General features: G+C 42.2%; 1 protein-coding gene across 2 annotated transcripts in view; it reads left to right on the forward strand.

Moving 5' to 3' along the window:
- Positions 1 to 16,204, forward strand: part of atrnl1a (attractin-like 1a) — a 185,050-nt gene that overhangs the window by 95,363 nt on the left and 73,483 nt on the right. Inside the window, exon 26 of one of the 2 annotated variants that reach the window (XM_041050639.1) lies at positions 11,131 to 11,192. The exons of the other annotated variant lie outside the window; for it this stretch is intronic. Within the exon in view, the coding sequence (XP_040906573.1) occupies positions 11,131 to 11,192 (62 nt within the window). The remainder of the gene's footprint in view (positions 1 to 11,130; positions 11,193 to 16,204) is intronic. 2 annotated transcript variants of the gene reach the window in all.

The raw sequence follows: 16,204 nt of genomic DNA on the forward strand, positions 1-16,204 counted from the left end.
AACATTTCTTGTGTTCGCTGAGGGCAGATGTTGAAATCTTCACTGTGACATTTGTTTCACTGTTAAAATGACAAGTTCGACAGTACATATAAAAAAAAAATACTGCTTTTGGTGTGAACACTAAGGCAGTTTTTAGTGTATTAGCAAGATGCACAGTTTATGACTTTGACTATGACTAATTATGTAAATTGTAAGGATTTAAAATGATTAAGTTTTAATACATCTGTCTCATTAAATGTCCAAAATCGTCTCTATATGAGATTTACAGCCATTGTATTGAATCTCCTGCTTGAGTAAGTTAGTTGAGGTGTTTGGAGGAACAAGCTAAAGCACAGCAGTATGGTTTTCATCATCATCACCATCATCATCATCATCACCATCATCACCATCATCACCATCTCCAGTTTTCAGGAGCTGTCTCTCTGCAGAACATATAGCTGTGACAGGACGTTGAGCATAAACTATTCTGAAAAGTGTTTGGCAAATCTGCTATCACATTTAATGATCTGTGAGTTTTCCAATGTCTCTCCATCAATTATGCAGCACCGGATTAAATCTCCAGGCGGCAGCCACACACACTAAATATTCACGCTCCAGCCTTATGATCCGTTAAATTGAAGTAGACTTTTAGCGGTGATATTTTAAGATGACTGTCATGCAGGGTGTGGGGTGTGTGCTGATGGATGGAGTCAAGAAGTGAAATAATGGAGAAATTAGGGGAGAGTGAAGACAGGCTGGCTGGTTAACCGATGTTGGGACTACTGTACAGTCAAAATGTCCAGTGTTGAGAAAATGGAGACTGCCTAATTGACAGATTGAGGGAGAAGGACAGCAGCTCTGGAGACAGTTAAAGACATAAAGCAGTTGGAGGGTGGATGGATGGACTGATGAATGGAGAGATGGACAGTAGAAAACTACAAGAGCTGCTTGGTTTCAGGTAAAAGTTTGAGGAAAAATATGGAATTAAAATAATGTGAAATGATCCCTCACTGCGGTTCTAATTTTATAGAAGATCTGTGATGAGACTGAAGGGCAAAATACATTGCATCAAAAATAAAAAAAAACCTTGAGTGATTATTCCAAAAATTTAAAACCTGTGTTAAATTTGCCCTGCTGACAGATAAACCCCCATAAATCCATTAAACTCCATGTTGTCCAGAAACTATTTAAAGCACATAAAGCAGTCACACGGTTTCAGGAGCTGACAGGTTCTTAAGTCAGACTAAACATAGCTAGTGTTGTCTGTCTCAGCAGTGGACAGTTGCTCTGTTTTGGGTGGACGTCCCGTAGTCGCATTAATGAGAGGAATAAATTACATTTCATATTCATTGTAATAAGGGAATATGTCACCCCGTGCAACAGTATGACCAACGGCCTGCATTTCAGTCAAACCTAAAACAAAGCGTGATGAGGGCCTAAAGTTTGGAGCAGAAAGAAATAAAGCCTCGATGAATTCACTCTAGTTCTGCTGAAGCATTAGCTGAAGCAAAGTTGGCACATTTATTTTTCCTACCTGGTGTGTTTTCTTTTTGAAACCCAAGATACAATGTACGAAAGCATGGTTTCAAACAGGAACATGGTTTCGTAACTGAACCTCAGTGAGTTTGTATTATCACATTTTGTGTATATAAATGTTTGTGTTTATTTCCGAGTGTCCTGCACCTCGTTATGGGTCGTTTGTCCATCGATCGCTGCCCTCGTATGCGTTTCCCATTAATGCTACATTATCAGAGCTCCATATATCTGCTGGTTGAAAGGTGATATGATAATTACTGCGATGAGGCTTATCTCGCCGCCATGTGCCCGTGTGTAACGTGAGAAGCGCTTGGTCCTGTGACCTTGGTGATTTCCGACGCTCGAGCAGGGCGAGGATGAGAAATTGTCCTGAGAATTGGTAATGACCCGGCCTGATATGTTTGATCGAATAGAACTGTGAACACACACACACACACACAAAGTAGCAGCCACAAACACACATGTACAAAAAGGCTGAGGGACAAAAAGCACACACACGTCGGAGCAGCCCGTCTCCACAGCCGCTGGTCAGATTGTCAGGAAATGCTTTGTTATTCCCAGGAGGACGGTTTCAGTGATTTTGTGGCTCCTCGACCTTCCGTTTGCTGCGACCATCAGGTCAAACCTTTTCCCTGATCAATAAAGAAAACGAATGACCAGAGTTCTGTGACATGTGCTGGATCCCCTGATGGTTCCCTCACGTGTCTCCATTAACCTAAAATTGTTCTTCGGTCATGAGAAATACTAAAAAGTATTAGACAAGTGCCATGAAATTACTGAGAATGATGCATGAGCTTTCTTCTTGGGCCACCCTCAGGACACAGACACGTCTATTTCATACTCTAAAAGGCAAATAGTGACAGAACGTACTGATCGTACTGAAGCCTCCAACAGGATAAACCACCTTCCATTTTAATGGTGCTGTAGCTTTTTCTCTGGCTTTCAAAACAAAATGTTTAGCTTTTCTACTCCTGAGTTTGATGAGGCTGACGCTTTATTATTGATGGGTGTGATGATGAATATTGTAGCCTCTTGGAGAATCTGGCAAATCTGATTCACAAATAGTTAAACCATCACAGTGCACGCACTGCAGAGCTGAAATGTACCATAACTAACTGTAAACTAGTAACCTGACTATATGAGCGGGTACTGTGATAATAAATTTACCTGACGTTGCTGGAGAATCTTATCTCGTACCATCCTGAATATCAGAGGCCACAGTGAAAGGAAATCGTGCTTACTCACAGGATCTTACTGATCTGACCCTTTAGCTGTGTATGTGTGAAAGTCTGGCAGCCTGTGTTAACACCAAATTTGATGTTATTGTTTGTGGCAGTGGAACACAAACACACAAACACACACACACAGACACACATACACCAATACACAGACTCAGTTCACATGGCGTGAGTGTCAGGTTCCTCCTGTAATTCATAGGGACCCCTGGGCTGCCCAGACTGCCAGCCTGTGCTGGACTGAAGTGTGTCGCTGACTCTCTGACAGACTCAGGGCGCAGCCTCACCGATGCCACATGTTTTCTTCTCTCACTCACCCCTTTTTCCTTCTTTCTTTTATGCTCTTGTTCTCTGAAAAACCTGCTGTCACGATAAAAGTTCAACAATTTCACTGTTCTCCAGTCACGCAAAAGCATTAGGCTGCACATATACACTGCAGCTACGAAGGCTTTCAGTGAGGTCTGTATGTCACCGTCTGAAATGACTTGTGTTGCCGTTATTTTATTATTTAGTTTTGGATGACATTTTCTTCCAGTAAATTATTATAACAGGTGCAGTCATTTTGTTTTTATGTTTTCTGAGGTGAAGATCCTGCATGAACCAGCAGCCTGCCTGTGGTGTGTGAGGCACGATGTTCAGTTTCTGTCACTGTGTTTGATTCAGGCTTTTTGTCCTCATCAGAAAAAACCAACAGCTTTAGTTTAAGGTTTTACAGTTTCCAATCAAACAAGCACAAACAGTGAAACGTCCTCACTGAGCCGGTTAAAAACTTCATTCAGTCCTTAGAAAGGTAGAAACCCACAGAGAACCACAGAGACATTGTGTGCACTCACACCCTGGTGTGACCTGTGAGTGTTTCCCTGGCAGCGTCCTGACATCAGCTCGGACTCGAGGGCTGGCTGGAAGGCAGAGGGAGGTGTTAGGATCGGTCGTTCTGCTGGAACAGATTTTGATTGGTTCTGTCACGCTGACCTTGCACCTTCGTCCTCACTCTTCTGATTTCACCATCATCACACGGCTTTAACCAGAATGTTCCTGGTTTAAATGCGTGTGGTGGCGAGTTTACGGCACCAGCCCAGACATTATCCAGGATCCAGTCAGCTGTTTATTTCAGAAATTACGAGCTGTAAAACAAACCTATGTCCCTCTTTCAGAAAAAAAGTGGTTTACTCATTTTAACTGAACAGGAAGTAGGAAAAATCAGTATGTTATAGGGTTTAGTCTTTGAAAGCTTTCCAGTTTTACTTCATTAGTGTAAATGGTGATTATCTTATATTTTAGAGAAGCTTCCTAGATGAAAGTCTGTAAAGTAAATAGAAATCATATATGGAAATACACAGAACTATGAAAATAAGCACAGATAGAAGATGTGTCACAGGCAAATGTGGATCATCGCTGGAATTTGTTCCATTTGACACCGTTTTTCTACAAACCAGGACTGGCCTGGATTCGCTCCTAATCAAGAAATCATGTATTATTGATTGAGCCCACAAACATTATGGGAACATGATCCAGTTTCTCTCTTCATCTTTGTTTTGAAAGAACTAACTGTTAATTTAGCCAGAAGTTTTATAGCTCAACTGTTTCTAATTTGAACATGTCTGTTTGTAATTTAGCAGAAAATGTGATCTCAACAAGAAAGAAACTGTAATAACTTGAAAATCGACGACATTGAACAGGCCTTCGCTTGCACCCTTTTATGTTTTGGAGACAATTAAAATGGACAACAGGAAACAACACACACTTTGCTGTAAAGAGAACTAGTTTCTGCTCTTTGAAATTATACATCCTCGTTTGTAATTTGTGCCGAACAGCACACAGTTCTTCTCGTGTCCGCTTCCATCTGTCTGCATCGTCTGCCTCCCTCTCGACGCCCCTCCATGCATCACAGCCTTATAGGCCAGCTGATTAAAAGCCCTCTGTCAGAGGTGAGCAGCCATTTTGTTGCAGACGAGCTCAGGGCTGGCGTGATTGGTCGGTTGATTTGATTTGCCGCTCAGTGCTCACTCACTTATTTATCCACTGCGCCTGCCATCATTAAATAGGATGCCTCTCCTAATCAGATATCTGACACACACACACACACACACACACACTCATACACATAAACACACTCTCTGATCACATCAGTGACAAAGTGTGCTTTATTGGATTAAACCCGAAGTTGAAACTGTCTCACCAGCGCACACACACACAGCAGAGGAGGAGCAGGGTCTATCTGATGCATCTCACTGAGGTAGTATCACGTTCCATAGGGTGAAAGAGAAGAAGAGAGGCTGAGTGCTGCCCATTTAACCAGACAGGAAGTCATCAGCAGTCATCGGCAACATCAGGACAAATTAGGCTGGTGATATGGGAGTAACTACAGGGTTCGAGTCAGGGCCTGGTCACACTGGGTCTCACCAGTGCTCCTTTGAAGGAATGAGAGTTTTATGGAACCCTGCTACGCAAATACAAAAAGTATAAACTGTTCCACAGCAGAGATGTGGCAGGATCTGCAGTATTTTTTTTATTTTGCTGTGCCTCTTTCTGGGCTGACCGAGCACTTTGAAGAGATTGGACCGCAGCTCTCCGAAAAACGAGTCCAGTGCACCATTCTGAGTTTGGAATATGACAATTAATACGTGTCTTTTTTTTTTTAATACACAGTGAAATAATTATTCTGATTTATAAAATAAATTTTAGCTTTAGCTTGTAAATGCTGGAAAGTAAAACCTGATAAGGCTGTAATGTGATGGGCATGTAAAGGCATTTTTTTTTATTGCATTTAATGAGGTTGAAATAAAAACTGTTAAATTACCAGTTAATGCTGTAACATCACATTTATGACCTGGCAACGATAAGAAGTTTAATTTCTTTTTAAACTGTGTCGCAGCTGATAAAACCGCGTCACTGAAACATTTTCAAGAAGCTTTTTCACACGAATCTTTGTTATTTACAGGTTTAACGCTGTCACTTGACTCTTTGATCAGACTTCATGTAGTTTCTCATGGCCACTGATTAGCGAGCGGTAGAATTGTACATGACACGGAGAATGACAGTGCTCACTCCACTGTTCTGGGATCATATCATCGTGTTGTGTTTTCACTGCAGTGTGTTCCTGGTACTGGAGCTGCAGACTGATGCAGAAGTGGATCTTAAGCACCTGTTAAAAGGAGCTACATCTGTGAGCTCTCCTAACAAGTGCACACATATGGCAGAGCTGGACTCATTTGCATACCATGTAGGTGGAGGCGGCACTTGGCAACTGCCTCACTTTGGTCATTAGGTCCTCATGAATATGCAAATGCAGAGGAAGAGTGTCCTGTAAACACATTTCAGTCCCCGGAAAATGCACAAATACATTTGTTAACATGCTGTGAATATGTGTGTTTGAAATATTGTTAGTGATCAGGAAAAGATCCCAAAGGTTCTGTAAGTTCCACTAAAATTCACCCTATAGGAAACCTAAACCTCCCGTTCCTCCCTTCATCTTCCCCTTTTTCACCTGAGTTGTGCTTCCTCTGCTCTTTCTCTCCAGTTCTTTTTCTTTTTGTTGCACTCTCTTCTCTTTCCCTCCCTATTTTTCCCCCTTTTACTTATTGATTAGCTAAACACTTTCTTTCATTCCAGGTTTTAACAAGCAGTCCTTGGTTCAGGGTTAGGGAAATAAAAGGTTGCCCACTGCTGTCGCAGCTCCCGGTCTTGTCCCCAGAGGGCCACCGTAGGCCCTCGGTAATGACTGGACTGTGGAACCGGGGTCCTTGGAGTCCTCTTTACATCCGTCCTATTCCTCTCTTCTTTTACCTCTGTCTCCATCCTCAGTCACTTTCTCTTACTCTCACACTCTTTCCTGGCGTAATTAGAGTTCTAGCTTCAATATTAAAAAAAAAAATTCCCCATGAACAGTCGGTTGACCCTTGATCTCAGCACAATAACATTCTATAGTAAAGGAACACGGCTGTTGTTTTTGTATTTGTGCCATAATGTGTGGCTTGTTTCAGTGTTTATTTGACTGAATTCCCATCTGTAGTGTTTTTTTCCGACCCTGCAGTATTTCCTTTAGCTGCCTTTTCTATCAAAACCAACTGTGTGTCAGCAGCTACAGTCATCTCATTGTGTTGCAGAAGCTCTGATCTCCACATTAAACACTTTGTTATGTTTATTACATTAGCAACTTGTTCATGTCTAACATCGCAGCCATTTAAATCTTAGAGGTGAATATACATTTCAATCATATCCGGTCAGGTACATATAAGGCTGAGGAGTTCTGCAGTATATTGATCTGGGACCTGTTTCCCAAAAGCATCTCGAGGCAAAGATGATTGTAAAATCTTACGAACCGTCTTAAACTTAAAAGAGCTTTCCAAAAAGTATTGGAACATAAAATTTTATTGGACATGACCACAGACTGACAAGTGCCTCCTGTTCGTCAAGGACTAAAGGTTTCATACCGGGACCCGGAGACTTTTTGAGGTCCTCGTCTTAACATTCTGGATCACCGATAATCTTTGGCTGCTTGGCAGATCATTTGGTCCGTTTCTGCAGTAAAAACACCAAATGACTTGTTTCTGCTCATCACCTGTGAGCCAAGCCGACAGGAGGTCTGATACATTAAACTAAACTGACTCAACCCTTTTAGAGCTGATTAACTATAAGAGATGTTCTGTTCACACACAAGTAGAAATTCATTAGCTGAGCAGCATTAATGCTACAACAAGCAATGTTGCAACACTCTGTTTTAACGCTCTCTATTTAAAAACCGAAGGGAGCTGTGATTTAAGTGTGAATGCTCCTTGTGTTGCAATATAATTTATTTTTTTGTGGATGTGCACGTGACCACTCCAAGTTCAGTAAGTTATTTAGCATACTGTCTTACTTCTACTCATTTTTTTTGTCAGTAAGAGGCGAATCTACCCCACCTGTGACTCTGTGCATCTGTGCCTGCCTGTGAAGTTGCAGATTTCTGCCACTGCTGTGAAAGCAGCAGTTATATCCTGCAAAGCTTTTTCTATTCTGTTCTAAAAAACAATCCTGTCTCAAGACAGAGTTTAGTTTCTTTTGACAAAACAAAGTGCAGCTTCAGAAACGACCGTAGAATTAATTTATTAGCATTTATTTCTGTTGTGTCTCAGTGAGAGCTGAACCTGCCATGTTTCTGTGCGATGTTATACGTTGATGATTTGTATATTCTCTCGACAGTATCTGTGTGTTAAGCTTGCATAGTGCGTGTGTGTTTGTAATGCTGTCAAACTTGTGTGTTGGTGGCTCTGCAGTGGTGTGGGTCAGGAGGAAAAGAAGGGTGTGGTCTAAACAGCTTATTGATCATAGTTGTGTTTAACGACTGCAGTTGTTGTAAATTGAAATGATGGCTGTTGGCTGGCGTTGGAGTGCGACTGGAAAGTGTGTGTGCGAGTGGATCTGGGAGAGAAAAATGAGTCCACTGTGCTAGTTTGTGTTTGTGTTGTGTGTCTGACCTGTTATGAATAGTTATTTGTTGCCTTAGTTTATTCGTTTATTTGCAGTGTGTGCATGCTTGTATTTTTGTTTTTTCGATGTTAGTGTATGTGTGTCTGTTGATAATAACTGTTTATATTGTCAGGGGGTAATGATGTAAATTGCTGCATTGGAAGCCTGAATGCAAAGCCAGGCTCTTTTCTCCCTGATGCCTGTATTAATGCTGTGTCCCTCTGGACCAAAATCAGCTTTTCTGCAGGTTTTTCTCTGTCAGGCCATTTTACCTGCTGCACAGACGCCGGTAAACCTCTTAAACCCATTCTGCCCCATTTCTTTCTCTCCTCCCCTCCCGACTGGTCTCAGAGGATTCAGCAAAGACAAAGACACAGCCTTTCCAGCCATTAGGGCCATTTAAAGGTATCCCCATGTCGAACATGTTTGAAATATATTTCTGTCAAATGTATTGTGATGCCTGTGATCGGTGTTTTTATACTGTACAGCCCCTGTTAGCTGCAGTGCTGCTCAGGGGCTGTACTGATTTGAAAAGGATCTTTGGCCGTCCACCAATCATGAGGATCAGATGATGTCACATGCTAATTTGCACATCAGTGGCCTCAACTATACCATTTTCACATTGTCTTAAAGGAAAGCGTAAAACTTTGAGGCCTTATTAAAGCCAATTAAAATGAAATATAAGACTACTCATGTCTTAACATAAAATGAGAATGAGTAAAAGAGCGCGGGGCTGCCTGACGGGGGGATTTCTTATGAAACAGCTCACTGAAAAACGTCTGGAGACATCCTAAATCACAGTTACTCACTGTTAAAGGGCGAATGTGGCAGCGTGATTGTTCCAACTTATACAAACAGTCCCTCTATTCTTTCTTTTGTCATTGCAAGACTGTTTTATTTTAGAATTTTGACTAATTATTTTGTCGTTGCCTTTAGGGCAACGCACCGAGCAGTGTATGACTCTTGTCAGTACAGCTGCACACTTGCTTAAGCCTGCACGCCAGCTGTGTCATCTAGGGTTGATGCTTGTCAGCTCGTCTGGATAAGCCAGTGTTGCGTTGCAGCGTTGACACTCATCAAAGCTCCAGGAAAACCAGCAGTTTTATCGTGTTCGTTCCCCACATCAGAACATTCTGGCTGCTTTACCTCGACGACTTCTTCTGTCTGTTCGGTGCATCTGTTGTGTGCTACAGGCGTCAGATGACATGATGCTGCGTGACGCGGTCATTGTGTGTTGCATTTGAGTTGTCATCAAAGTAAACAACTGACTCAACACACAACCAAATAGTGGCAGTCGCTAAAGCGGTGAAGTAACTCCCACCAGCCAGTGGTGCTGGGAAGTTTGCCCTTGTTATATCTGCACACGTTGATATTTGGGGGATTCTTAGATGAAACTTGAACCCCTTCTACATTCATCACACATCATACTACCTCAGTGTGAGCATCTTCCTTCAACTAGAAACAGGACATCAGGGGGACATAAGCCTTCCAACAGAAACTCTGTGCTGTTCCTACAGGGCAGAGGAGTGAACGGAAAATCAATTAAGTCTGTAATAAATAATCCTCTTAACATGAAGGAGTTTAAACGTGGACTACAGCGGCTTTTCAGGAGTTTTCATAGCTGAGGGCCGAAACTGGCATCTCACACACAAACACAGGCATGCTCACACAGTAAACACACACACGGCTAGTGATGAAGACAGATTGTGGAGTTTTATTATGAGGAATGGGGTCAGGTGAGAGCTGAGTGATAAGAATGAGCATCTGTGTGAGTGTGTATGCTGATGAAGCAAGTGGAAATAACCCTTTTTTATTTTAATGGTGCCACGTACAGTAAAATGTCCTTTTCATCAGTGCAAATTATACATTTTTGTTCCATTTTAAATGTTCAGTTCACCTAAATCATTAAAAGGGACATTTTACTGCTTAGCCCTCGTGGTATTTAGCGAGCAGACATATCAGTCAGTCTCCATTTCCTGTTGAATTATTTCATGTATTTATTTAACTTTTTATTTCACAGGGAAAACCTAATTCAGATTAAATATCTGAAAAATCTAAAAAACAGCCAATATAGGCGGTAACATGAGTTACAGACTGAGGTCTCTTAAAATAATCCCACTGGACGTTATGTGGACGGCACAGGACCACACGCTGCACCGGTATACCTGCACACAAAGCATGATGATGGATGGTGCAGCGTGTGGATTTAGGTGTGCTGTAGCATCCAGCAGCTCTGGTGCTGCAGAATGCTGGAGAGTGCTGAAAGGGCCAGAAGCCTTTTCTCAGAGGCTAATCTCATAATAACCTACAAGCCACATGGTGGTGGCTCACACTGTGTCCTTAGTGTCTGTGTGTCAGAGAAGGAGATGGAGAACGCGTGAGAATGTATTTAACAGAAATAAAATTGTTGGCCTCATGTAAGAGGTCTGAACATTGGGCTTAGGTAAGAAAGATGTCCATGTGCAGTTACTACATCAGTTTTAAGCTGAGTAATTATTAATTTCAAAACCGTTCATCGCCGACCTCTGGCCTGAGCCGTTTGAGTAGCGTAACCTTCTGGTTTTCACTGTTGCATAGAAGTAGATGGATACAATTAAATCATTTGTTCTGTTTGTTAGGAACCAAAATGTAGGTGATTGAAGTTGTGAACTGGTGGTTTGTTTATGTTGGTGTAATCTTAGGTCATTGTGATGCGTGATTCTCTATTTAAAGATAAAACATTCAAAGAATGAAAGAATAGAGCACACACACACACACACACACACTTCTGGGAAACTGTGATGGGTATTTGTCATGTTGATGGTTGTACCTGTACATGTGTGGTGCAGTCATTTTCCACCATTAAATTTGAGGTGTGCTGATATACAGACAGACAGTTTTAAGCTTTTAAGTATTAACTGTGTCTTTTCTGTCTTTTCCTCTTTACCAACAGATTGCTTTCTCTCAGCACAACAGCATCATGGACCTGGTGCAGTTCTTTGTCACGTTCTTCAGGTCAGTTTTTCCTCACTGTCTTATTTACAGAATGTGTGTTGAATTCCCTGTAGAGCATCCAGCTGCTCTGCACGGGGCTTTGCTGCTCAGTGGTTCAGTTCCCAAAGGCTCTTTACACAACTGGGCCATAACCTGAACTGACTGGGTTACAGTAGGTGGCAGCCGCCTCAGGCAAGGTTCTAAACCCTCACCAGCTCTGGCAATCGTCTGCATCTGCTCATCAGCAACAAGCAGAAGTGTGGGACGACTCCTGCTGAGACAGAGCTAAGATGCTCAGTTCATAAAAAAAAAAAACAAAGAAACCAATATCTTGTTTTAGTGCCTAGAAGAACTGGAAGCTTCTGATGTCAACTGGATTTTTGTGGAAAATGTAGCTGAACTGAATCCTTCAAAAGGAAAAATCTGTGTGTTACTGTTTGTCTGACTGAAGCAGGTGGTGTTATTATATTAACAGCAGAATAATATCAGTTCACATTACACAAAGATATTCAAATCCTAAAAATAATTTCTGTCTTCGCCATGATTTCCACCCACAGTGAGTCCGTTAAAAACCAAACAGCCAGACAAAGCAGTCCATTTTTCTGGACTGGGTGAGAGACGTTTGTGTTACTGCTCACAGTCATGCAGACACACTGTGGATCTAATGAGAGAGTGTTTTGAGGAAGAAGTCTGGAATGAAGTTTGCTGTCTTCAGGCAAGATTCTGCCACTCAGCTACGACACCGGACATGTGTGTGTGTGTGTGTGTGTGTGTGTGTATTCATCCTCATGAGTGTGTCCATTCACATTATTTCCTGTATACATTTGTATGTGTCCTCCTTACTTTGTGTTCAGTGTTGTGTGTGCGTGTGTGTCTGTGTCACCGTGCCATGTGAGGAAGTGAGCCATTTTTGTGCCCAGGGCCGGCTTCCGGACATCAGCGACCTTTAGGCCAGCAAGGAGGGGTGATGTCATCAGTATGGGACAGCGTCAAGTTTTGCCGGGAGAGTTCGGTGTTATGTTTCTGCATGTGTTGTGTGTGTGTTTGTGTGTGTGTGTGTATTAGTCACTGCTCTGTTTATGAGTTGCTCTCTTCTGCACTGCACCAGTGAGAAAAGGTTACGTGCTACAACTACAGGGCTGTTTTTCTATCTGTTGTTGGTTTATTTGCTGCTGTGGTTATATAATGCAATGTGCATGTTTCTGTTTTTCAGTGGTAGAAACGGTCGGTCACTTGTTTACATAACGGCAGCATCACCACAAATCGAAAAAAAAAATCGTTAAACCTGCATTAATCAATATTTGCACACAAATGTGTAATGGTTAGTGACAACCTCACGCAAAATTATCAGCAACTCTGCAGCTCACCAGGCCTTTTAGCCTCTATTAACTCTGAGGTTTACGGCACATTTACACCACGGCTTCGTTTCACCTCACTGTATAAAACCCCACAGTCACAGCAGCAACAGGCAGCTGTTGTCAGAAAACACGTCCTGATGAATTCTCTGTCCTGCCCAGAATCAAACAGCAGACAGATGAAGGAAGTGGAGCATCAAGCAGCAAAAGCACACAATACTTTCCTCAGGAGCTGGTGAAGACTGAGCTCTAGGAGAGTGATATTTTAATCAGCTGGACACAAGCACGACTGCAGTGGGGTCATACTGCTCTGAGTCTGATGGACGTGTGAATAGGTAACAGTATGTAAAGTATCAAAAGTAATCATCCAAGCTTGGTTCATTTAAAGTGTGAGCTTATTCATGTTTTAATGCATGACAAAGACTTTAAGTATAATTATTTTATATAGTGATGTCTAGTTTACATGCACCAAATCCTCATCGTTACAGATCAGCTGTTAATATGAAGCTCCAGGTGATGACAGCTCTCAGACAAATGCAGTGGTCAAACAGTTCAGTTACACAAAACATCAAACTAATATAGAACATAAATACTGTGGGTTGTGTGCATATCAGATACAAGCTTATGTGCATGTGTGGGTCTTCAATATGAAGGTGTGTGTGTGCGTGCGCGTGTGCGTGCGTGCGTGCGCGTGTGTGTGTGTGTGTGGATATGTGTATTTCTGTTGGCACCGCTGTGCTGATGTGGTCAGGAGCCAGAGTGCCAAAGAGCCTGAGTCATGAAACCGAGTGTGTGTGTGTGTGTGTGTGTGTGTGTGTGTGTGTGTGTGTGTGTGTGTGTGTGTGTGTGTGTGTGTGTGTGTGTGTGTGTGTGTGTGTGTGTGTAGCCAGAAGGCTCAGTGATGAGATGCAGTGGGGAGGAACAGAAGAGGAAAGATAAGCAGCAAACATAAAAATAAGTGAAGGGATTGAAAGCAGAGATCTGAATTCTGTCTGTGTGTGACAGGATGTCGCCGCCTGTCATCAAGCAAATATGTGAATATAACTTGGACCAGATCGTGTGTTTTACTGACACAACAAAGAAACATTGGTAAACCTTGAATCTTGTCGTGGAAATTTTAACATCTTTATACTGTTCGTAGGTAACCTGATGTGCCCGCACGAGTGGAAAGTTTTAAAATGTTTTTCTTTGTGCGTCTCTGTGACAATGAAATGCAGCCATGGAAAGTATGTACGCACCTGTAGCAGCCTCATCCTGTCCTCCCTGCTCTCAGCAGACGTGTCTTACGCTCCCCTTTTTTCCGTCTCATACTGATAAACAGTATAAGAGTGTATTCAGAAGAGGACATAGGCCTGCCTCTGTTGCAGGGCTTCCTTAATGACACAGTTTGCTGGTTTATCAAATGTGGAAGAAGTGGAATGGAAGCGAGCAGCACAGATATCAGAGCAGAAGGAGGAAGAGAAGTATAAAAATCTGCAGAATCAAATGTAAAGTATCTAAAAAAAAGGAACAACTCATCATCCTTTTACTGCTGCTGTTATTGTTTTGGTGTGTTATTGTACAATGACATAATTTTAAGTATAAATACAATATTGTATTGGCCCAGAGGACAACTGTGGCCAATATTAGATGGTTTTTTTTTTGTTTTTTTTTTTTTAAAGAAAATTAGGTTTGGCTGCTTAAGGATTCCACTTCCTGTGTCTCCCTGATTAGCTGTAAAATCTTTTTCTTCACAAAACTCCTCCGTCCTCCTCCTCTTATCCCTCCCTCCCTCCCTCCACCCATCATCCATCCATCCATCCATCCATCCATCCTCCCCATGTATTCTTTCTCATCTCTAAATGAAAGGGAGAAAAAAGGAAAATGGACCATAATTAAACAGCATTTATGTCTCTGCTCTCCACAGTCTCAGATGCTAATTGGTGACACTGCAGTTCAGCTTTGTCCAATTACTCCCAGCTCTCGCCTGATTAGCAATCACTTTCGCTCTCGCTCTTTCTCTCCCTCTCTCTCTTTCCCAAAACAGCAGAGAAGCTACTCAGCACTAAGTAGCTCAAGAGACTCGCCGAGCGTTCATTTCAAAATGACCATTCCTATCATCAGTCACCTCCACGAGGATCCTCTGTGGAGGCTTTAGTCTGTTTGTTCAAGTATATTTTAATTGCCACACGTTTTTTTCAGGTTGATTTACAGAAAGCAAACCCACTGGCTCTTACATGTACTGTACTACTAAGAACTACAAATTACCAGAGCAGCTCATTTTCCATTTGCAGCCAAGGACAGATACAAAATCACAGATCTTTACAGATTTATGTTTATATTCACTTTTGTCCTGCTTAGCAATGGGTGTTTTTTTTTTTATCTTTAGATTTGTCCTTTAATTATGACAAATGCATTTTTGATCCGTGATCATAACAAAATCAAGTGCAGTCTCACAGAGCAGCCTGTCCAGCTCCTAAAATACCTGCCAGATTTTTAGTCGTTCTTCACAGTGTTTCCTCAGATCAAACACAGCCTTGTGTTCCAAAATAAAAGCAGGATCTGCCTTGAAAGTCCAGCTTGAGTAATACTGAAGATCCATGAGTTTGAAGGCTTGTCAGACACCAAAACACTGCACAGCACTTTTTAATATTATGAGATGGGTTTTAGCAACTCTTGAAGGTTTTCAGGTTTCTGGAAAATAAAAGTGATTCTGGGCCTTTGAACTGTCCATTTTTAGGAAGCAGACGTGCAGAGTGGGATAGCCAAGAGTTTATTAGGCTGATCAGATATGAAAAGCAGCCATCTGTTTCACTGACAAACTAATTCACATGCTTTCCATTTGCTGAAATAACCTATGCGAAGGAAAATATACATATAAAAGGTTAGACCGACACAGATCCACAGAGAGATAAACAAGAGATAAAGATTTAAATGTTGAAGACGTCAGAAGAAGAGAACCTGCTGCTTCTGTCTCAGGACTCAGGGCCTCAGTTTGACCCGTCTCTACGCTGGGATGGAAAACTGTTTCCAATTGTGTGCTATCTGTGACTCATGTTCAACGAATAGCTTATTGATTTTTTGCTCTGACCACTGGGGTTTAGATGTTTCTGTGTGTGTGTGTGTGTGTGTGTGTGTGTGTGTGTGTGTGTGTGTGTGTGTGTGTGTGTGTGTGTGTGTGTGTGTGTGTGTGTGTGTGTGTGTGTGTGTGCGTGTGTGTGCGTGTGTGTGCGTGTGTGTGTGTGTGAAACATAATCACACAATCATGTACACACTCTCACTCGTTCTTACCCACATTCCCTGGTTGTTTAAGCCGTTTGATTGCTGTTACCTGTGGCTGAACAGTCTTAAACCTAAACCTATCAAGAGGCTCAGTGGAGTGTTAACAAACCCACAGGACACTCCCAGCCTCCCCCCTCTCTCCTCTTCCTCCCCCTTCCTTCCTCATCCCTAATGCCTCAGTAATAGCGACAATTAGCCACTCTGCTCCACTGGTTAGATGGCTAAGCTTGGGCCCTGTGGCCCATTAATGGCGAGCTGAGGTAATACAGACTGAATGGGGAATCGTGGGCCTGATTGGATTTGAATCCCAGCCAGTGGAGGCTTTTTACGAGGTATCTTTGGAGGATGCAGAATCTTTGCAGTGGAGTCACTGAGTGTATTTGTCTTCCTTTGAATGGATCTGGTGAATATTTAGCG

The sequence above is a fragment of the Toxotes jaculatrix genome, chromosome 11 (assembly GCF_017976425.1).
Source record: "Toxotes jaculatrix isolate fToxJac2 chromosome 11, fToxJac2.pri, whole genome shotgun sequence".
In the NCBI taxonomy this organism is placed as follows: Eukaryota; Metazoa; Chordata; class Actinopteri; family Toxotidae; genus Toxotes; species Toxotes jaculatrix.